The sequence below is a fragment of the Solanum pennellii genome, chromosome 3 (genome assembly GCF_001406875.1).
Source record: "Solanum pennellii chromosome 3, SPENNV200".
Classification (NCBI taxonomy): domain Eukaryota; kingdom Viridiplantae; phylum Streptophyta; class Magnoliopsida; order Solanales; family Solanaceae; genus Solanum; species Solanum pennellii.
This window is the reverse complement of record NC_028639.1, coordinates 2954170-2976425: the sequence shown is the minus strand read 5'-3', so window position 1 is coordinate 2976425 and position 22256 is coordinate 2954170. Positions and strand designations below refer to the sequence as shown.

Here is a 22256-nt window from a genome sequence, read left to right as displayed (position 1 = left end):
AAACAGAAACGCAATTTATACATTTCGCTTCTGTTTGTATAAGTGAGAAAGGCGAGGGTGGCGAGCGAGATTAAGGAGAGTGGCGAGCGAGATCTGGAAGAGGGGAGAGAGGGGAACAAAAATATATGTATCTATACAATTTTCTCTGCTTTATACAATTAGAAACAATTTTTATACACTTGTGTTTGTATAAAAAGTGAGGAAGTGAGCGAGAGATTTGAGGAGAGTGGCGAGCGAGATATTTGGAAGAGAGGCGCGTGACAATTTTTTGCAAAAGGTTTGCTATGGAGCACAATTAAATCAAACCCTAGCTACTCCATTTATTTTAGGTTATTAGTTTGCTATTATATACAATTTTCCTTTTATTTTTTCCCTATCATACCTTTAATGTTTTTGATAAAGATACAATGAATAATATTTCTTTATTGAGAAATAATGGACATTATGTATAATAAATTTAATTTTACAATGAATAATTGAACTCTTGAATTTATTTTACAATGAATTATTTAACAAAAAAATATATTACAATAAATTATACACATATTTTGTACTTTATATATAATAATTTATTTTTCGTATGGATTTAATAAATATGATAGATAATTTAATGAGATATAATGATTTTGATATATTTATTATACCTTATGAATGATACTTTTGTGGGAATTCAATAAATATGATAATAGATTAGTAAGATACAATGATTTTGATGTAATTAAAATTAATTTTTGAAACATTAAATTAGTACATATTAATTTATCAATTAAATACTTTAAAATAATAATATTTTATGATCATACTTATATTAATTTAGTGAGGCTTAAGTGTAGTTAGATTTCTCCGCCATAATTAATTTTCATTTTTTTGAAATTTTACTATTGCTAAAATATAAAAATAAAATAAAAGCACAGTACATATAATTTTTTGGGTAAAACTTATCCGCACCGGGTGTTTACACCAAACCAATACATGGAAGTCATGTATTTAAATGTATAGTTCATTTTACTTCATTAAATTACGTAATAATGAATATTGCATTGGTTTGATGTAAACAACCGATCGGATAAATTTTTTCCATTTTTTTATATGGATTATTGGTTAGAAGAAAAAATCTTTTTTTAATAAATACTAAAAGTTAAGAATCCCAAACCAAGATTACTACACTAATACGTTATTTATCTGTAATAACAAAATATTTCTACTAATAAAAATTATAAGTACTAATTTTGAATTTTAAAAATAGATTTTGTTAAATCTCTCTTATATTAAATATATTTATCTATTTTCCATTGATGTCCAAAATTGTTAAATATAAATTCTCACACTTTCCCTACTTCTCAGTCTCCCTCCCTTTGGTCCCTCTGCAGATTTCGCCGACTCCTTCGCTGCCCCCATATATAAAGGGCGCCAGCTATACAGTCAGTCTTACATATCAACATAGCTTTTCTCTTTCGCCGGCGATTTTCAATCACTCCGGCCGCCGGTGATCCCTTGCCTCACTGCTGGTATGTATATATAATGAACTCTGCTATTCTCGTTTTTTCTGTATGTATTTTGTACGGCACATGCTGATCACGGATCACGTCGCCTGAACCCTAATTAGACGCACGTTTTGTTTCCTTTTAATGAAGTTAGTTCTACTCTGATCTGATGTTTTATACTTGATGTTTTATACTTCTAGTTGTTGCTGTATTAATTTATTTGTAGCATAGAGTTGGAGTTGCTTTACTGTGTAGAATTTTATAGCAACAAGGTTTGATGTGTACTGATGCAAAAGTGACATAGGAAGCAGTTTATGCATTAGTCTTATATGCCAATCTCTCTGGAGATTTAATTAATGAAGTAAGTTTAATTTTTTGATGTGATAAATGCCAATTTGCCAATCAGTAGCTATGGTTCTCATTCTGCATTGGTGATGTAATGGGAAGCACCTTTATTAACATTCCTATTCTAAATGCAGTTGAATTCAATCATTGAGTGAGGTCTATTATCTGCCTTAAGTGTCATTGTTGAAATCATGATTGTGGTGAATGCAGCAGACCTTCTAATGGGAATGATACTTTTAGATACAGTAACAGGCTTTGAAACATTATGTTTAACAATCCATACTGTTGGTGTGGTTCCTAAACATAAAATTTAGGAAAGAAAGTTTTACTTAAGAAGAAAAATATGAAATCAGCCGTCTTGTTAGAAATAAGATTAGGTGAGCTACACTAGTTTTAACTTTTAACAACTGGTTTCATTAACATCTTATCTGTCTTGTTTGATCATATGGAATCTTTAATTGAATTGGAATGGATAGACTCAAATGCTTTAAAATACATTTGAGATTTGGTTGGGATATTTTATGAAGTTATTAGGGAAAAAACCCTGTTCTCTATAAACAAAAGATAAACAGGTGCTATTTTTTTGGAGCTGGTCAACTAGACTGAATTACTGATTATGTGATAATACAAAGTTTACATCTTGCTCTTAGTTTCTTTTCTACTTTGTCAATCTATTTGGTAAGCATACAGGATAAAGATCTTCTAGGACTGGTTATACTTCACCACAAATCAATAAACCTTTTTCTTGTTGAGATGTTCAATGAAATCTAGTTGTATCAATAAAAGCCAACTACGGTGGGCTTTTTTTGGGATATTTAGTAGACTGTTGGCTTTTTCTGGGATCTTGAAAAAAACGGATGGTTGCTCATGATCAATCATCTGTATGACAGAATGTGGAATATTGATACTCTTATTTTTTTAATTAGTTGATAGCCTTATTTGGTAGATATCGTTTCTTAGCTGGCCTTTCTTTAGGACTTTGTTGCCTACTAAGCAATTTGTTTTTCTGGATACTCATCCATTGACAGGATGTGTTTGCTTTTCTGAAACTCTTCTTCTAGATACGAAGGAAAAAGGAGGAAGAGAAGTTTTTCTTAATGAATGCTGGAGAAACCATCTTTCTTGCACAAGTTGTTTTGTTTAGAAAATGTGCAAGTGTACTAGAGGTTTCACTGAGTCAATTGCATCTTAAATGATTGAAAGAAATTATGAAAAGGGTGGTAGTTGTTGATGGTGGATCTATGCTTGTTAGATAATTAAATACTACAAAGTAATATATGCACACTTGGGATCATCTGCTCATTTAATGCTTGAGAATTAATTTGTGAAATGAACAGTCTATGATTAATATCACAAAGTTCACAAGGAACACAGTAGAATTTGTAAACTTGTTACCAGGGCTTGTTTCTGCTTCCATGTAGGTTTTGGTTTTCCTAGATAACTATCCGTGGCTAACCAGCAAAGCGTCAAAGAATGTATGCATCTTTGGATTAGAGGCAAACCTGAGACTTTTTCTTAAAACTGGAGAAGTTAAGCTTTTTTCGATTAGTGAAATACACATTAGGCCTAGTTCCTATCCAGGAACCTTCCGAGCAATTAGTACTAGAGTTTCTTCTACTTTATGTTGATCTCAGGTATAATTTATGCATCTGAGTGAAAATTAGTAGAATAATTGAGATAGGCATCACTAGAAGTATTTCATTTCGTTTGCTCTTTTAGTCTTCAATTTTTCTTGATTTGCTATGTATTAGGCTTTTTTAGGTTAGGATGTTTTAACATTGGGCAATTCCTAGTCATGTAAGTAATTTTGTCTAATATTCTTTACAGTACATCTATTTGCTGCAATTTTTGTAACGCAATGGCCATCTGTGATGTCCATAAATATGATTTCCGGGTAGTGTCTCTTCCAGGTTATGTCTACGGATACATGTTATATTCACTTTTTCTAGTCTCTTTTTCGTTTCTTCTGTAAAAACACATCTTTTGCAGTTCTTGTCTGCCATAATGAAGATATACTACACAAGCACCACTCATACCACCTGCATATAGAGATATATCTTTCTTGGCTGCAGATGATGTTAATTTGGGATGTCAATAACTAATTGATAACTTTTGCTGCAGTTTGATTTTATGAACCATTAATTGAGAATCAATGCCGGTTGCAAAGCTCAGCATTGGTGCTACTCCAGCTGCAATGAAAGCAGACGAGGGAAATGATCCTCTTGATACCTTAATTAGGCAAGCCATGGGCAAGGAGCCTCTTTTTTCTTTCTCAAGAACAGGGGATGGGCCTGTCCAGTGGATTCAACTGCTTAATGGATTAGAGCAGCAAGGTACCAAAGTAACATAAATGAAAGGACTGCATTCACAGTATACAGCATTCTCTAGATTCTTGTGCATATTAGATAAGTGGGGTCAGGGAAGTCACCAATATTTCAATTGGTTTGATAATCTTGTGGTGTTAGAGAATGTCATGCATTGGTCCATACTTTTCTTTTTGATGTGAACACTTGAACCTAATTAGTAACATGAAAAGGACTCAAAATTGTTTACATATTGAGCTCTGGTTGAAACCACGAGAATTGATTGACTTATGTGGCTCTTTGTGCAGATAATGCTGGTGGTTGGCCTATGCTAACACCAGCGAAATATCAGAAGTGTGAAAAATGTTCACGGGAATTTTATTCCCCTATAAATTATCGAAGGCATATGCGTTTACATCGTCGAGCCTTAAACAACTTCGATAAGGTATATCTAGATATTTTTTTTTTGTATAGCTTTATACTCCCAGAGAAGGGGGAAAAAGGTTTCTGTTTGCATATGTAAATGACCATTTCCAATTTAATTTCCCATCTGGTGAGTTTTGCTATTTCTTATTATAAAACTTAGTGCAGATTTGTTTACATGTCAATAATTTGAGTGTGGATGTGCTGCCATGTGCATCTTGTTATATTTTCAATTTTGCAGGAGTCTCGCAAATATAGGGATCTGCTGGGAGCATTCTGGGATAAGGTACTCCCCCATCTCATCTCCCTAAATTTTCTCATATGGTGTTTTTCTGTGTCCATTGTTCCATAATGGTAATTTATGTTTATGTAATTTTACTTGCAGCTCTCACTTGATGATATTAAGGAAGTTGTATCATTGCATGATGTTTCAATAAAGGTAATTACCAGATTCCCTTTCCCTCTGTTTAGGTATTTATTTCCCTGGAATTTGAAGCAGTTCTTTACAATGACAACAACAACATACCCAGTGTATTCACACAGAGTGGGGTCTGGGGATTTGAAGCAGTTCTTTAAAATGAAAATTTGACGCATAAATATAAAGTGAAGATCATCATATTACTTGCAGTGATTATAGTAGGATTATTGGTGATGTGCTATAAGGTGCTTCTTACATTTCTTGACACCTATATGTGTGAAGTAACATACTTGTATTCTGCATGTTCTACCTTTTCTCTATGAGAAAAATATAGGCTTAGTTCTTATGTTAGGGAGGTGGCGACTTATAATAGTCACTGATGATCACCACACAAATAAATTGCTAACTGCAGAGATTTAAGGATCTGTGTTTTGTTCAGACTACCTCTTTAGTCATATAAATGTCTATCCATGCTAGATTCCTTTAGCTTGTATGTATGACAAGCTTAGAACTGGTGGTAAAACTGTCTAAAGTGACACTGTTGAAATGTTGTATATGAGAATATTCTAATGTGCCATTCTGTGACACTGTTGAAATGTTGTATATGAGAATATTGTAATGTGCCATTCTGCTGACCTTCAGACTTAAAGAAACATTCTGTGGTTGTTACTGTCTTTCAGGATCTTTCTGGATCTTCACTTGTTCAGGACCTGGCAACATCTATGCGAAAACCGGCGGTCTGGACTCTTCCCCAAGATTATTATAAGGCTGGCTTAGCTTTGTTGGTAAATAATCTATTTCCACTCCCTGTCAAGTTCTATCGATACCCTTTGATCAAGAAGAGCCAATGACGATGCTCATTGTCAATTTGCAGGACCTCATCCAAGGTATACCTTCCAAGCTTACCTCTGGGGAGTTATTTAGCGTCCTTGATGATGCTAGCGAAAGAACATTTTTATGTGCTGGCACAGCTGAGTCTCTGCAAAAATATGTTTTTGATGGGGATGCTTCCAAAAAAGGTCCTGAGCTGAAAAACTTGGTAGCTTGCACTAGCTTCCTTTTTGAACAGAAACTGGTAGGTCTTTCTACCTCACCTCTTAATTCCTTCTTGTCTATTTCTTGAGAACTGGCCAGCTTTGCGTGTTGTCTATATGAAATGCCACCATATTGCATGAAATGATATTTTGGGTTCTGTTCTTAATATTTTCTGAAAATGCTGTTAATTGCTAAGCACTCTCTGTTTAGTTTTTCCTTTCTTTGTATCAGACTGACCTTGTCCTTCAAACCAACATGCAAAGTGACTTCTGTCTTGTTATGCGCAGGTAAAAGCATGGTTTGCAGACAAAGATGCTGAAGCTTTGAGATGCCAGAAGTTGCTTTTTGAAGAGGAGGAAGCTGCTCAAAAAAAGTGAGCACTTTTTACCATATCTTTTGTTCTCTGATATTGCCTTTTCATGTGTCCCACTAGTGATTATTGCTTTCTACTGATCATCATTTTTCTGATGTTCTTAGTAAGCAGTCAGTAATTTATGATGTGGTATTTCATATTTTCCCTTTCCCTCCTTTATTGTACTAAGAATTATGGCTCTTGGTTGATTATTATTTTTATGATGTTTTGGTGTGGCTAGTCAGTAATTGATAAAGAAGTATTTTTTTTATCGTATGCAATGAAGTGTTAAAAGAAAGTCTACATACTTGGTGTTTGACTTTTGAGAAAAAAAAATTGTTGTGAAGTTGTGGTCTTGGAGTTTATTCCCTCCTTTCTTGAAGCAGAATAGGATATTGCATTTTGAGTAGCAAACAGTTTTTACTTTTTCATTTGGTTGTCAATCCCTGAAATGGTAAAGCAGATCTAAAAACCATTTTCACATGATTTGAGGATTCAGGTTCTTGCATTTACAATCCTGTTTATGTGGAGAAAACTGTTTGACACGCGTAGCGTATCCTGTTCTACTTCAAATGAAGATTTTATCACTTGCGTAAAAATAAAATTACACAATTTGTCGCTGGGGCTTTGATCTAGACACTATTGGTACCCAAACTGTTCGTCACTAGCCCTTGCGGGCTTCATGGTTATAAAACAAAAAGATGCTCCCTCCGTTCAAAAATAGTTGTCCACTATTGACTTGATACACTTTAAGAAACAAAAAATAATAAGAGGGGGGGGGGGAGGTTATATACTATAATACCCTTTTAATATATTAAATTTAATGCTTTAGGAAATGTATTAGATATTGAATTAGAATGCTATCTAATAGCAAGGGTAAAATGGACACAAAGTATTGTTGGACATCTATTTTTAGTACTAGACAAGTAAAGATGGACGGAGGGAATACATGATTATATATTCAGCTTTGCAGCAACTCATTTTTGCCATCATTCTTCTTATTTTGTTGGTAGGCAAGCTGAGTTGTTGGAAAGGAAAAAACAGAAAAAGCTCAGACAGAAGGAACAGAGAGAAAGGGAGCAATCAAATTGGGAAAGAGGTGATTTGGAGGTTTCAATAGCAGAATCTTCCATCCTTTCAGCTGCAGTATCTGATTCCAACTCAAGTACTCCCGAAGTATCTGACGATACCTCCTCCTGCCTTGAACTTGTACAATTCTCTAACAATGAAGTTATGGACATTGAAGCACAACTTAATCTCTCTAACCAGCATCTGGATCTGGTAGAAATTCAGGATGTTGAGCCCCACCCAGTATCTGCACAGAGTCGACGGCATTTCCCCCATACCCAGTGGCAAGTGCCAAAGTCACAAAGAATGGGGCGAAATGGTTCCCATAACAACCAGAATCATCAAGTACAAAAACTTGAACCTGTGCAGAAGCATGGAGTTTTTAAAGACCGAGGTGCCCCTGTTAATAGCAGTAAGATTTGGACAAAAAAAATTAGAGTGCTAAATGGTGAGCGCTTTAGACCGGAGCCACAGAAGGAGGCAATAAACCAAAATCAGAGTAACTGTGAAGTGATGATTGGTTCTATTTCTGTTCCAATGAAAAATTGCAGCATTCCCGGACTGGGTAACTGTCCTGCTGTAGAAAGAGACAACTTCGACAGCCATGCAGAACCAGCCATGACTAAAAAGTGTAATCTTGCAGTGAAACCAGCAAAGCAAGATGCTCTTCAGGGTGGGTCAAATGGGGCAGCTGGGAAGCTCTGGAGGCCTGTGAGCAGGCATGGAAGTGGACAACATCCTGAAGAGGCTGTGATGAGTGGAAAGTTGGATAGCCAGATTTCATCCACTGAAAATTGTTTGCGATCGTGCTCCATGGACAACCCCACTGGCAAAAGTAAGAATTACACATGTCAGGTTTCAGATGGTAATGCTCATCAAGGTCTGGGATTTTGCAGTACTTCTGCAAAAGCTTTTCTCTCTCAGAGTATGTTCCCTATGCCGTTATCCGTGTTTGCTCTCTAAGTTTCTACTGACTTATTTTCCGCTTCATTTTCGTCTGACCTGTCTGCAAATGAATGTAGGATGGAAGGAGGCTATCTCCGGGGATCATGTTACATTAGTCCTTTCCAATGACACCGAAGTTTCTGGACATCCAGATGCACAAAACAGCAGTTCAGAAGCAGCCCCATCATCAGATGATCAGGAGCATGGCGTTCTTGTCAAAGCTGATAACCAGCAGACAAATACTGGAGTTTCTAATGTATCTTCCCATGGCAATTCTAAACTTAAGTTTAGGCAGAAGCCTGATAAGTCTATTAAGACAAGGTACATTCCAAAGCAAAAACCATAATTTAGGATACAAGTATTTCTTGATTAATACCAGATTGTGCAGTTTTTAGTCAGTTCAGCAGAGGTTCCGTTTTACCTGTGGTCTTCTGTCACAGTTACAGTTGAAGTAAGGTTTTCTAGAGTAGCTTATATCCCGACTGCTTCTCGGGAGTTGCTGCTGCATTTTGGCTAGGGTACCCTTCTTTTTGCAGCTTACAGATTCTGTAACAAGCTGGGTTTTAAAAAAATTTAGTCTCATTGCTCATTATTTTCTGCTATGGCAGCTCGCCAACTTCTCATTTTAGTTTGAACAATATATGATTATAGAAACAATTTTTGATAAAATGGTCCCAGCTTTTCACAGGCCAACTGCTTGTCTTTCTTTTCTGAGCTCTCCTGCATTTTTGGTGCTTATTTGCTATGTTTGATTGCCCCTTAGGGTTGTCGGGTTTTTGATTTGATGTTCTGTCGAGTTGGCAATTGGTGCTTGTGGTCCTTTTAGTATAATACACATGCAAATCAACCCTTCCCTTCCCCTCATTTATAGCCTTCTTTCTTTTATTATTTTGTTTAAACATTTGGTATTTGAGATTTACTGTCTCGATTAATCTTGAGTTGCATCCAATTAGCCTGCTAAAAGGTAGCACTTCCTCTTACGCCTGCATTTCCAGGCTTCCACTGGGTTGAGCTTCGACGAATAGACTCGCTAAAAGGTAGCATTTCTACAGTTGGGATCCCATTGGATACTGCCGTACTGGCTGTGGATCGTATTCTTCCCTCTAAGAAAACGAATACGCCCCGAATGTGATTTTATTCATCGCGACTTACAATATTGTCAGTTTTCTATTTCAAAGCTTCAAGTAAATATCAAGGAGTGTGACTCACTGATATACCTAGTGATCTGTTTCTCAAGTGTTGTTTGGGATGTTATTCACAGATCGATAATGCTTTAGCTGGTTAATGTTATTATATATGACAAATATAATGCCACAAAATACATATAACGAATAGTGGTAGGTACATGCCACTTTTCTGATAGACCCTTGTAATCTCTAGAATAGTGGTGGGTACATATCTTTAGGTAATCCCAAAAATAGTGGTGGGTAGATGTACACACAGACTCAAAAGAGAAATACAAATCCATTTATATGTCACCATTTATATACATACTAAAACTAGTTGAATCCTTTGCAAGATGAAAACAAAAAATTAAACATTAATCAATCTTTTGATTTGCGGCCGCAGTAGTATATCTTAAAGGCCTTAGGAAGATACACAGGCAACAAAAAACAAAACAAATTAAAACACCAAAACACCATATTAGCAGTAGCTAATCCTCTACCCATATGCACCCTCCTCAAATTCCCTCCATATTCTTCATCCACTTTCGATATTTCAGTCTTCAACCACTCCATAATCGTAAAAATCCTCCTCGAATTGTAAAAAACTGGAACAAAAACTCTTATAGGCAGCGAAAATTGATCGGTAAACGTTAATCCTTCCATGAAAACTTGACTAGCCAGCAAGAAAACATGTGGGGCTGCTGCCTTGATACCTTCTTTATCTCCCTCGTAAATTCCTTCGAAAATATAGAGTATCGGGAGAAATAACCCAACCAGAGCTCCAATCGAAACATAAAGATTTAATACTCTGTTTTTTTCGCCGAAAACAGGGGGCTGCTCTGTTTTAGGAGAGATTTGGGGAAAGGCAATTTTGGAGATGAAGTAGATGTAAATTAGGGAGAATAGAACGAAGGAGAAATCTTCAATACTCACCATACCACTTGAAGAAAAGATGATTATGATTGCGAGGACGTTGAGCTGTCGAAAAGTGAAAAATCCTCTGTTTTTTTGTTGTGTTCTTTTCTGGGAATTGTTCATGATTTGTTCAGTGTTCTCCTCTTCAAGAATGTCACTACTTGGACCAACTCCACCTGACATTTTTTTTTCTTTAACAAATTTTGTTGTTTTTTTATGGTGATTTTTTTTGGTTGTTGAAGATAATGAAGAACTAAGAAAGTGACTGAGAGGAGAAAGATTTAAGGGGAGGAGATCATGAGTACACGTGCTAGTTGGAGATTTTGGATAAAATACGTGGCTGAAAAGAGATGACGTAGTGGAGATATTAGTTATATCCTTATACAGTGTTTTTTCTTGAAGTCAAGTTTTTCGATAAATGAATATGAGTTAATTTACTTTGATTGGATTTCTAGAGGATGGGTGCGTACAGGGTAAAACTTTCGCTCTTATGCAATAGCTCGTAAATCACATAGGACAGGTAATTCGCACTAGGCAAGCTCGGTGCAATGAGTTAGATTCAGAAGGCAAACCCCTTGCTTTCGCTGACAATTGATTTCAAACTTGAGACTAACCACTGGACCACCCCGAAGGGTATGAAGGGTGCACTATATTATAAAAAGGTTGATCTAAGATGTAATTTTAATCGGTTCGACATTTAGGTGCTAAAAGAGGTCAAGGTAAATATAAAATTCAAATATCTAACCTTACATAGAGAGAGGTACACCCTGTTATTAGCATTATAGTGTGAGTTCATACATTTATATAACATAACACTATTATATATGATCTCAAAAAAAAAACATGAGTTTACGTAAATCGATGACCGCTCCTTAAATACGTCCCTGCATTTATGCATGATATTTGTGAAAAGACAATTAACGATAATCTACTATTAATGAGAACAACATATAAATAGTATTTAGTTAAGAAATATTTATTATTATTGGTATTATCATAGATTTTTTAATTAGGTTATTGTATTCCGTGTGATACAAATCAAAAGAATTCTGTTGTTAAAATTGGTAAAGAAAATATCATATGGAATTTGAATTATTTTTTTTATTGAAACAAAATATCTGTATCTTAACTTTGAATATCTTTTATCATTTTATTTTAAATAACTATAATTTTTATAGTAATATATTCACTAACAATTAATCTCAAAACAATTACATAATACTTTTAACAAAATTATGAAGGGAAAATTGTATATAATAGCAAACTAATAACTTAAAATAAATGGAATATCTAGGGTTTGATTTAATTGTGCTCCATAGCAAACGTTTGCAAAAAATTGTCAGGCGCCTCTCTCCCGAATATCTCGCTCGCCACTCTCCTCCAATCTCTCGCTCGCTTCCTCACTTTTTATACAAACACAAGTGTATACAAATTGTTTCTAATTATATAAAACATAGAAAATTGTATGAATACATATATTTTTGTTCCCCTCTCTCCCCTCTTCCAGATCTCACTCGCCATCCTCGCCTTTCTCACTTATACAAACAGAAGCGAAAGGTATAAATTGTGTTTATGTTTGTATAAAGCGTAAGAAAATTGTATATACACACGCAAATACATATATTTTCGTCCTATACACTTATAATTATACAATAAAAATTCTCCCCTGCCCAATTTCTTTTGTCTTTCTCTCTTTCTCGTTTTATACAATTTTCAAATTGTATCTAATTTCTCTTTTTCTCGTTTTATACGATTCGATTCAATTGTATATTCCTTGTCCAGTCTTTTTTGTCTTTCTCTCTTTCTCATTTTATACAAATTCAAATTGTATATAATCGTTCTATACACTTATAATAATACAATTCGTTTTATACACTTTATTTTTATACAATTTTCTGTCCATGTGTCTTTCTCTTCTTGTTTTATACACTTCGTTTTATACAATTTGCTTCAACTGTATATGTATAGCGAATTATACAGTTTCTATGTTTGCTATGAAACGCAATTATGTAAACTTTGTTATAGCATATAAATATGAATTTTTTATTTGCTATATGTGAAAGTTGCCCAAGAATAAAATAACTAGGTTAAGGGCTTTGTGTTTGTGTAAGTAGGCACATGTCAATTGGCGGTCGCGTTGGGGCTGTGGTGCGACCGTGACCTACTTCTTCCTTGCCATTAAAAAAAAACCATATACTATTGAAACCCACTTTACAACATTACACAAAAATATAATGAAACTCCATGTGAATTGCTACTATTTTCTATTTATAGACAGACAGCTTTTGTTTGCTATTTTATAAATAATAGTTTTGCAGTAAGGTGTCAGTTATAGTTAAATATAGATCATGAAGAGTAGTGTTTGTCAGTTTGACACCTTGGTTCTTACTTACTCTTTTGGATTATTCAATTTTTGCAATTTCTCCAAGAACAGTGCCGGTCTCTATTTACTTGTCTATATTTTTTTTATACCTGTTTATTTTAACAAATCAAGAAAGAACAATAATTTTTTTCCTAATATGCTCTTATTTAATTCTACAAAATTTCTAGTACTACTAAGTAGTGATGTATGCTTTTTGAAACCAGAAAATACATTAATTTCTAGTACTACTAAGTAGTGATGTATGCTTTTTGGAACCAGAAAATACATTTATTATACTTGGGGAGTTACATAATCTTTTAAGCTAAGGGTAAAATTATAACCAACCTATAATAATAATTGGTGTCTTGATATGTGTGTGTCAACTCTAAAGTGGACAACTAAATAGGGACAGAGGGAGTATATGGTGTCGAGTTTCGCTCGTAGAATTTGAAACACCGGAGCAAAAGCTATTCTTCAGTTACAGGACTGAAAAGTGTCTAGTTATAAATAGAGTGGGGAAAGGGAGGAAGAAGGAGCCACAAGCTTCTATTTTTGTACATTTAATATACAATGGTGTTAGTCAAGTAGACTTCGTTACACAATTATTTTCAAATCCCTTTAGCAATTTCATGGGAAGGGGGAATGATCATGATACATTCCTTTTATGGGAAGAAAGAGAGCAAATTTAAATTAAAAAATGAAACAAAATAACTAAAAAAGGATGGGAGGTTACAACAAACATTTGGACTATATAATTAAGAGAAGATGGAAAAATCAAAACCATGGTTTAAAAAGAAACTAGGAATGTAGTGCAAAACTGGAAACTGTTAATCTCAGCTTTTTGAAATGCACAAGTTTTGCAAATTCCATAGTCACAAACAACAGAAACTTTCCTTCTATTCTGATATTTCAGTACACTTTGAGAACCTGGCGTGTATCCAGGGACGCGAACTTGCTATTGGCAGCTTGACAGGAAACTTTACATGAAATGGATACCAAAGTTCTTTGTTGCAACAGACAGACAACCTGGCATTTTAAGCTCAAGCTGTATACAAAAAAAAAAAACGCTTTGTCGTTTGTCCACCATTTCCATCACTATCCCCGGTCCACTCCTGCTGCAAAGACAACAAACTTCTTTTTAGAGACAAGCTTCTAGCACAAAACAGATATTTGTTTAATAGAAAGCCATTTCATGTTGATTTCGGGTCATTCTGTTTATTTTTTCATACGGAGGAAGTGCAAAGCAAATCAATAGTAATATTAGTCCCAACTAGAACCCAGCCACAAAACTGTACACTCCTTGATAAACTATCCCATCTCTTGAAACAAATAGTGAAGTGCAACACCCCAACCAAGGGGAAATGCTTCACCTAGTTGGTTTCCAGATGGACATGTCTCACTCAGGAAAAACTCAAGAAAAGAGGCCTACTCTGTATGATTACTGTTCAGGTATGACACATGGTTCTCAGCATTTCTGAAGAGCCCTGGGTGATGCCAGAACATACTGCTGATCTTTTGAGTTGTTCGATGGGGTGTATAGTACCTGCTTGTGTCTGGTTGGCTATTTAGAGAGAAACCTCAGGTGTCATGAATATTACTAACATTATTCAGAACTTTAAAGAAAAATGCATTAACATGTTGTATTTTTGGTGAAAAGAAGAAGGTAGAAGAAGTAGAACAGTTGGTAGATTTCAAGGATCTATGTGATAATGAAAATAGCTTGTAATTTTTTTGGAGGTAGCCAGCACACCCTTAATGCTGAAAAATACGACTTTACCTTTATATATAAAAAAAAGAAGAACATTCCCATAGCCTAAAGTTAATGATGAAGACTCTAAAGTTAAATTCAACTTCTTTTAAATAGCCTAAAGATTCTTGTACTTTTGGTATTTAGAATGATAGAAAGAGTCTCCTTGAAACTCCAGTCTTACGCAGAGGATTCTTTTCAGCAAGATCTTTCCAAAAGAATATTGTACTTCCCTGAACACTCGGTTTGGATGGTTGTTGCGTAATGTATTGTATTGTATCATACTATATTGTTTTAATGAATACAATGTTTGGATAGATTACTCATCTCCATCGATACATGATGACTCATCCATAATTTGAATGATAAATCTACAGAAAAGTAGGGTACGGAGTAGAGCTACTTTGAAAACGTAGGGTAAAAAATAAAATAGAATTATTAAATAGTAAAAAGTAAAGACAAAATGAGAAGAAAATACTAAGCATACCATCCAAACAAGGTGTAAGTTATCAATAAATGTTTGGTTCAGGAGAAGTAAAAGATCTACCTGTACATCTCTTCATGGAACCATTTCCGTTCATGGAAATTGGTCCAAGCCGTTTACTCTCCTGACCCAAAGACAAAATCTGTTGTATCCTATCTGGCCAGACAGAGTCTAGTCTCCGAGCAAAATCCTCAACCTCCCTGCAATATAGAAATACAAAACAAATTAGAAATCACACATCTTACCATGGAAACTTTATAAGAATTCTTGCCCCATACAGACGATAGCAGCCCATGCCAAGAGATATATGGAGACATCTCGCTGTTATAGATAGTAATCACACAGACAGAGGCCTCTCACTCCAAAGACAGAAACTCAGATGGAACTCCTCCATTTTTCAAGGACAAAAAATAGGAAATGACCACTGCTACATAATAAAGATTTATCAACTCTTATCCATGCACTCTAACACGTGGATGATATGACAGTTCCACATCATTTAAATAAATCCATATATACTATAATAGGTAAGCAGATTACAGCTAGAAGAATCCAAGCATTTTAACATTGCTGTACTTGCAGTTAGCACAATTAGGAAAGCTACCAGTATACAAAATCAAGCAAGACATTAATGCCAGTAAGGGTTGAAACTTGTACGAAGGGAGCAGGTCAAACAAATGAAACAGAGAAAATTCATCGACTTGGATGGACAAAAGACGGATCGTCAAAAGTGTGAACGATATTAGATTCAGTTTTAGAATCTAAAGTTTTTCCCAGGGGATCATGGATCTATTACACAGGAAAAGTCAAGCTCCCCAAAAGCATGGGATGTTGGGAAGATTCTATCTCCAACCTTTTCTCTTTCTTTTCTTTTCTTGGTAGAGGGGGTCAGTTATATGCATAACCGGGCTAAGTTAACCTTTAAGCCATACAGTATGCCCTGGAGTATGCAATCCTTCGGGCTTACCAGAGAACAAGGGATATACACAATTCCTTATCAAAAAAACAAAGGGACGGGGGATGTAGATAGTTCCTTATCCAAAATATGAAGGAAACAGACAGTTCCAATGAGCTTCTTAGAACAGGTATGCAACCTCTGCAGAAATAGGAAGTGCGGTACACTACTCGTAGGGAAGTAGTCTTCCCTTTACCCAAATAAACATTACCAAAATCTATCAAAAGAGAGAGATATAAACATAAATAATTTATCACGAGAAATGCAGTCATGCCATATAGTCAGAATAACAAAGTATATCTCTAGAACACTAATACAAGATGAACGAACCTGTCAATTTCTTCCTTCCTTGCTGGATCTAACTCATCATCAATATCAAAATCATCCAAGTCGAGCTTAGATGAAAACATTGCAGACGGTGAGTTTTGCAGCTCAGAATTTCTACTTGGAGAAGACCCATCACTGGTGTCACCATTTAGGCAGCCAGATGTAAGGCAATTAGATTCCTGAGTACCAGCAAGGATCATATCAAAAAAATAGAAGATAGTTACAAGAAACACACTCTTCTCTTACACTGCGAGCATAAAACATAATATAAAGAAACAGAAAAGAACCTAGAGTACATGAGATACCAACCTTATTGTTGTTTCCAGCTTCATTATTTGAAGACGAATTTCTAGCTTGTTCTTTTCTCCCTCGAGATTTCTTTTTATTTTTTGTTACTCTTACAGCCTTTGAGTCTGCAAAAAAAGATAATCATGATACAGTTAAAAGAAGGAACTTGTCACACACAAGACAAGAACAGGGTTCTCAAAACGATAAAGGTTGGTTAAAAAACTATTCTATTTCAGATAGGGGCTTGCAAACACAAAAAGTATACAGTTCCACATATTTATTAGCTAACCTACTCATGTGCATCTACTAATGACAAAGTCAAGTCCTTCAGACAAAACTAGATTACAGTATTATAAGGTCCGGCGACCATACAGACTACAGATATGATGATTATGCAGCAAAACATATTTACTTATTGGAAAAAGAAACGCAATTGATTCATTGAAAGCATAAGAACGGATGGCCCTGATCATAGTTTTGGCAAACTATATACTCCCTCTGTCCCAATTTATATGGTCACTTTCCTTCTTAGTCAATCCCAAAAACAATTCTATATTTAGTAATTTAATTTCAAAGTGCCCATTACCCTAAATGAAATGATTTACAACCACACAAATATCTATGACTTATCTTAGACCACAAGTTTCAAAAGTCTTTCTTTCTTAAACTCCCTACGAAGTCAAACTGTCATATAAATTGAGAGGGAGGGAATGGAAGCTATGATGAGCAAATCCCCCCCCCCCCAAAATTGTAACTAGAGGTGGTAGTTCAAATATCTTACTTATATAATCTGTAGAAGTTAGTGCAACTCTACACAACAAATGAGAGTGTAAATGAAGTCCACAATTGTACCTTGATCTCCACTATTTATGAATGACAAAAGATCATCAACTGATCTTTCATCTACGCGGGGCTCTTCTTCTACATCAACATTCTGGAAAATCAAAATGAAAATCAGTTAAACATTAATGAATTAATGCAGAATGAGAGATGCATATACAATCACACAATAATTACCGATATAAATAAACATGACTAGAGATTACAATGTGAGATAAATGAAAGCACCTTTAGTTTCTTTCTGTCATATAATTCTTTCCTTTTTCTTGCATAGAGTCGATTTAGAAGGCGAATACGTGGATCATCCGTCATATTTCTCAAAGGTTCCAACTTCTCCTCCTGAAGAAATACCACTTCAATGTAAGGACAACCATAATATGGTAGTAGAAGGATATCTAAGTTCTCTGCAAGTGAGACAGACCTCTGTTAGATCATCAGGCAAATGGAAAGTTTCACGTATTTCCTCGGGAGTTTTGCCTTCGATCACCCGAGCAAGTGCACGGCTCGTAAGGTCAACCACAGGCCTTAGCTGAAGACTGTCAGCAGCAGAAGCCAAATCACATAACGTCTTGGTATCTAACCGGACAAACTTCTCATCATGTTTCTTGCGCTCCTAGGTATGTAAATGACAACTGTTACACTTAGTGGAAGCCAAATGATTGAACATCATGTTACATAACCATACTAAGCCCTGATTTTCCTTCATTATGTGTATGAGGTTGTTGTTTGGGGGGGGGGGGATGCATTGCTTTAAAAGAAGCAAGAAAGAGACCTTATTAGAACGGCCAGGAACTTGATGGAACCGACAAAACTCCAGTATTAACTCTAAGTTAGCAGGATTGACTCGTTCAGGAAGTAATATTGCACAATTTTTCGAAGATCCCTTGCCATTTTGAAGTAATTCCCTGCATATCACAGGGCAAAACATGGCAACTTCTTCCTCCACTTCTTGGATTGAACCATCAGCAGTTTCGAGCCAGATGTATGACTTCATCTGTATAGAATTAACAGCAGCGCAAATTTAGCAGAAGATCTTGGACAAGGTTGCCTGATTGAAAAATAATAAAGGGAGATCATTGGAAATGCAATAAAAATCTATTCCCACACCTTGGACAGTGATGCAGGATGTCACACTCCATTCCCATGCAAAAAAGGATTTTGGCCATTATCCAAAAAAATTACTATTTCTTTAGATGAAGAAAGGGATGGTTCCACTTATCTCTACCCTTCATGCTAAAGCAGTCTTTATCAGTTCTCAAACAGGATCATTTAAATGCTTACAACATTTCAGGGCTGTGATCTATATAATGCATCTTGTGTCGTGGCACAACATGCCATCAATAAACTAAGAAACACCTAGCTCTTCCATGCAGTATCCAATTCAAATTTAAGATTAAAAAAAAGTATGCAGCATAGCCAGTTCATCTTAACACAAAACCACTACTATTCCCGAATCATGGGATCTCATAACACCTTAAGTTAACGCAACTCACAACCTGACCAAGCAACTGATATAAGACAGCCTTAAAAGGAATGTGATTGGATGAAGATAAAAGGAATAGAAGTTAAGAGTCTCCTAAATTCGTAAAGATCATAACCAAGTAGCCTTTTTTACTAGATAAATACATCCAAGTGTCATTTGAACATAAAGAAGTTATCTCATACCTCTGGTTTGACGATCGCCATAGGACCTCCAGATATCAGCTGATAAATCTGATAAAACTGTTTATGGGCCTTCTCAGAACTACGGTATAAATAAAGTTTCAACCTTAAAAGTGTCGATGTTATGAACAAGACAGCAGCTTTATTCCTTCAGAAGACAAGCATCAGTAACATACATCAAACCATCGTAAGTAAACCTCTCCGAATTCCAACGAGACATGCACCTTCAGGGAGATTGTTTCATCAGTAGTATATTCTTCTTAAAGAAAAAACATAGCAGGGTTGATCAAGTTACATAATTAACAAACACTAATTTTTTTTTAAAAAAACATATGAATCATAATAAAAGGTAAGTTGGTTCATTTCCATTTTTTGCCTATAAGGGTTTTTACTTCTATATGTGCTTGTTTTCCTTACTTAATTGTTCATTTCTATATCAATTCCACCATCACATCCCTCCCCCTAAAGAAAAAGGGAAAATTTATAAGTGGAATAATCAAACAACAAACAATCCCCAGAAATGAAATTTAACAGAAATGTAACAAAATTTCACTTCAATTGCTAACCCATGTATGTGTAAAAGCTCATCAACATTTCTCAATTAAAACCTAATGAAGAACACAAAGTAACACCAAAAATCAAGAAACGGTATAAAATAAACACCCACCAACTAAAAAAAAACCCAATTAAACAACTCGATTTTTACACGAAATTAACACCAATTCACCGATAAAGAACCAATTTTTTAGTGTAAAACAAGGTAAATAAATTCATAACATAAAAAGGTGAAAACAGAAATGAAAAAAAATACCTCAATAAACAATGCAGTCATCTATGCCGCAACAGAGATAAAAGCTGGAGGATTAAAACAAAAATCCCAGAGAAATAGGTAGGGTTTTAAACTAGCAAGAAAAAGAGAAGAATGAATTTTTTTTTTCTCTTCTTTTTTGGCTCGACGTTTGTTTTTTTTTTTTTTTCTCTTTGTTATTTCTTTTTCGATTGGAAGGATAGTAGTTTCTGTAATTGCTTAGGTTTGTTTACCTGATAATAAGGCCCCCTGACTGTCAATGGTGGTTTAGCAGATTTGGGCGTTTAGGGCTCTGTCTCTCAACAAGAATGGTGGCTGCTGCTGGGTTTAGGAAGGAGAAGAGACAGCCTCAGCCTACTGTTTTTTATTTATTTTATTTTCATTTTTCATTTTATCCTTCTCTTTTTCATTTTTTCTTCAACTTCTTTTGTTTTATTATAAAATAGTCTTGTCACATTAATAACTCATTTACTTTCATTAAGATCAAGAATATGAATTAAAATTAAAATATCATAATATAAATATTATTTGTCTAAATATTAAAATATAGTTTTTACGTCTAAATATTAAATTATTACGATTGTTTGTTTTCAATATTTGAATGTGCATAATATTTTTTTAAAAAAATAGATAGTAAATACTATATCAATAAAAGTTATAATCTGAACCTAAAATACTTCTTTTAAACAATTGTTTCAAGAATAAAATTATGAAAAAAATTATTTATTTTCTCAAACAATTTTTTCTCAAGAAACAATGATAACTTCTTTCAAAAAAAAATTTGACAACAAACGAATTGTAACAAGAAGGGTTCTTCATAAATATCAATTCACCCTAGAATATTTTATATATTAGAAATATTAAATAGATACTTGTAAAAGATTATGAAAACTTACTTATTCAAAAGAAAGGTACTTGGTTGGAAAAGAAGAGAAAGAAACTTGAAATTTGTCGAGAAGAGAAGCAAGGAAGAAGAGAGTTTATTTATGAAAAGAACGATTATTATTTTAATATAGTCTGGGTCATATTAAGACTCTGTTATAGATCTGATTCATTCGGACTCATAGAGATCCATTAAGAGTTTTTTTTTTTTTAAAGAAACAAATAAACTTAATGGAATGAATTTTAATGATTAAGATTCAAACCTAAAAATCAAATGACCATTAAGTGCAGATAAATGAGACCAAAAATTATACCGTTGATTTATAAATTGGACGTTGGAGTCACTATGAAGATTAATTGAAAATACTATTGATCTTACTGAGAAAAATATTAGATAAAGGAGAGACTATTGACGTATAGAACAAGCTTGTAATAGTAGAAAGCTCACCAAAATAGGTTTACAACGTTCATTACGCATTTCCATGTTGATCTATAGATTGTATGTTTGATTCGCCATGGAGACTATGTGGAAATACAATTGTTGATTCTCATAAAAAAGTAAAATAACAGAGAGATTATTGATTTATAGAATAGGCTTGTGACAGTAAAAAGATCACTAGAATAAATTTTGATGCTTGTTAAGCATTTTCATCGTCAATTCACAATTAGGCATTTGAGTCACCATGAAAATACTATTGGTCCTCCTAAAAAAATCATATAAAGAGAGACTATTGATTTATAGAATAGATTTGTGACAGTAAAAGACTCACCAAAATAAATTTAGAATGCTCATTAAGGATGTTAACTATTGATCCATGGATTTGTCGTTTGAGTAACCACAAAGATTACGTGTGAAAAGAATAAGGGAGAGACTATGAAGAGACAAAGTATGTTCGGTCATGTGAGATAAAAAGATGATACTGTGAAATAAATATATGTTATATGATACACGTAAGTTAGATTAGATGAACTTTTTCAAGATACACTGTATCCAAATATATAAAATTTGCATGTATCTGAAATTTATTGACTCTCTTATTCGTCTCTCTCATTTTTTCTCCCAGCTTGCTTCTATTCCTTTCTTGTTTGTCTCTCTTCATATGTATCTATATTTCAGTTGGTATATGAATTTCACAAATGTTGAACCTATCCTAATCAAGAATGTTACTTATATTGATGATATTCATAGGGTTAGATGGATAAAATAAGAGAGGGATCACATGAATATAATTGAGGATTTAACCTATGTTGTAATAGGTAAATTTTCATATGAATGGCCAAATTTGGAAGGTGTACACATTTAGATACCAAAATAACTCAACGTGAATATAAACACAAGTGAAATTTTACAAGGGATGAAGAAGTCTTGGAGTGTTATCTTGGAATCAACTCGATTTAGTTTCTTTTAAGGGTTCTTACAATATATAGTGCACTTTCTTAGGTAGTG

General features: G+C 34.4%; 3 protein-coding genes across 7 annotated transcripts; 1 reads left to right on the top strand and 2 right to left on the bottom strand.

Moving 5' to 3' along the window:
* Positions 1-1324: 1324 nt before the first annotated feature.
* On the top strand, positions 1325-9066 carry LOC107012418. The gene is made up of 10 exons (XM_015212262.2): positions 1325-1508; positions 3951-4162; positions 4441-4577; positions 4797-4841; positions 4941-4994; positions 5654-5758; positions 5848-6048; positions 6296-6381; positions 7374-8353; positions 8451-9066. The coding sequence occupies exons 2-10, from the start codon at positions 3982-3984 to the stop codon at positions 8717-8719; spliced, it is 2058 nt and encodes a 685-aa protein (XP_015067748.1). The 5' UTR covers positions 1325-1508; positions 3951-3981; the 3' UTR covers positions 8720-9066.
* A 752-nt stretch (positions 9067-9818) lies between these two features.
* LOC107012696 lies at positions 9819-10756 on the bottom strand. Its single transcript, XM_015212605.2, has one exon. The coding sequence runs from the start codon at positions 10635-10637 to the stop codon at positions 9918-9920; it is 720 nt and encodes a 239-aa protein (XP_015068091.1). The 5' UTR covers positions 10638-10756; the 3' UTR covers positions 9819-9917.
* Positions 10757-13506: 2750 nt separating this feature from the next.
* LOC107012136 (SKP1-like protein 21) lies at positions 13507-20312 on the bottom strand. 5 transcript variants are annotated; one of them, XM_015211883.2, is made up of 10 exons: positions 19931-20312; positions 19123-19343; positions 18230-18505; positions 17879-18070; positions 17686-17796; positions 17470-17551; positions 16639-16742; positions 16333-16508; positions 15111-15247; positions 13507-13931 (listed from the first exon to the last, which is right to left on the bottom strand). In XM_015211883.2, the coding sequence occupies exons 3-10, from the start codon at positions 18449-18451 to the stop codon at positions 13912-13914; spliced, it is 1044 nt and encodes a 347-aa protein (XP_015067369.1). In that variant the 5' UTR covers positions 18452-18505; positions 19123-19343; positions 19931-20312; the 3' UTR covers positions 13507-13911. The 5 variants fall into 5 exon arrangements, with proteins under 5 accessions (XP_015067369.1, XP_015067365.1, XP_015067368.1 ...); XM_015211879.2 differs by having other exon boundaries at positions 18230-18451; positions 19931-20311; XM_015211882.2 differs by having other exon boundaries at positions 13507-13928; positions 18230-18451; positions 19931-20311.
* Positions 20313-22256: the final 1944 nt, after the last annotated feature.

Coding starts and splice junctions, on each gene's coding strand:
- LOC107012418 (XM_015212262.2), top strand. CDS start 3,982: ATGCCGGTTGCAAAGCTCAGCATTGGTGCTACTCCAGCTGCAATGAAA. Junction 4,842..4,940: donor TGGGAGCATTCTGGGATAAG/GTACTCCCCCAT, acceptor TTTTACTTGCAG/CTCTCACTTGATGATATTAA. Junction 6,382..7,373: donor GAGGAAGCTGCTCAAAAAAA/GTGAGCACTTTT, acceptor TTTTGTTGGTAG/GCAAGCTGAGTTGTTGGAAA.
- LOC107012696 (XM_015212605.2), bottom strand. CDS start 10,637: ATGTCAGGTGGAGTTGGTCCAAGTAGTGACATTCTTGAAGAGGAGAAC.
- LOC107012136 (XM_015211879.2), bottom strand. CDS start 19,143: ATGGCGATCGTCAAACCAGAG. Junction 17,552..17,685: donor ATGACAGAAAGAAACTAAAG/GTGCTTTCATTT, acceptor TTGATTTTCCAG/AATGTTGATGTAGAAGAAGA. Junction 13,932..15,110: donor TTCCATGAAGAGATGTACAG/GTAGATCTTTTA, acceptor TTGTCTTTGCAG/CAGGAGTGGACCGGGGATAG.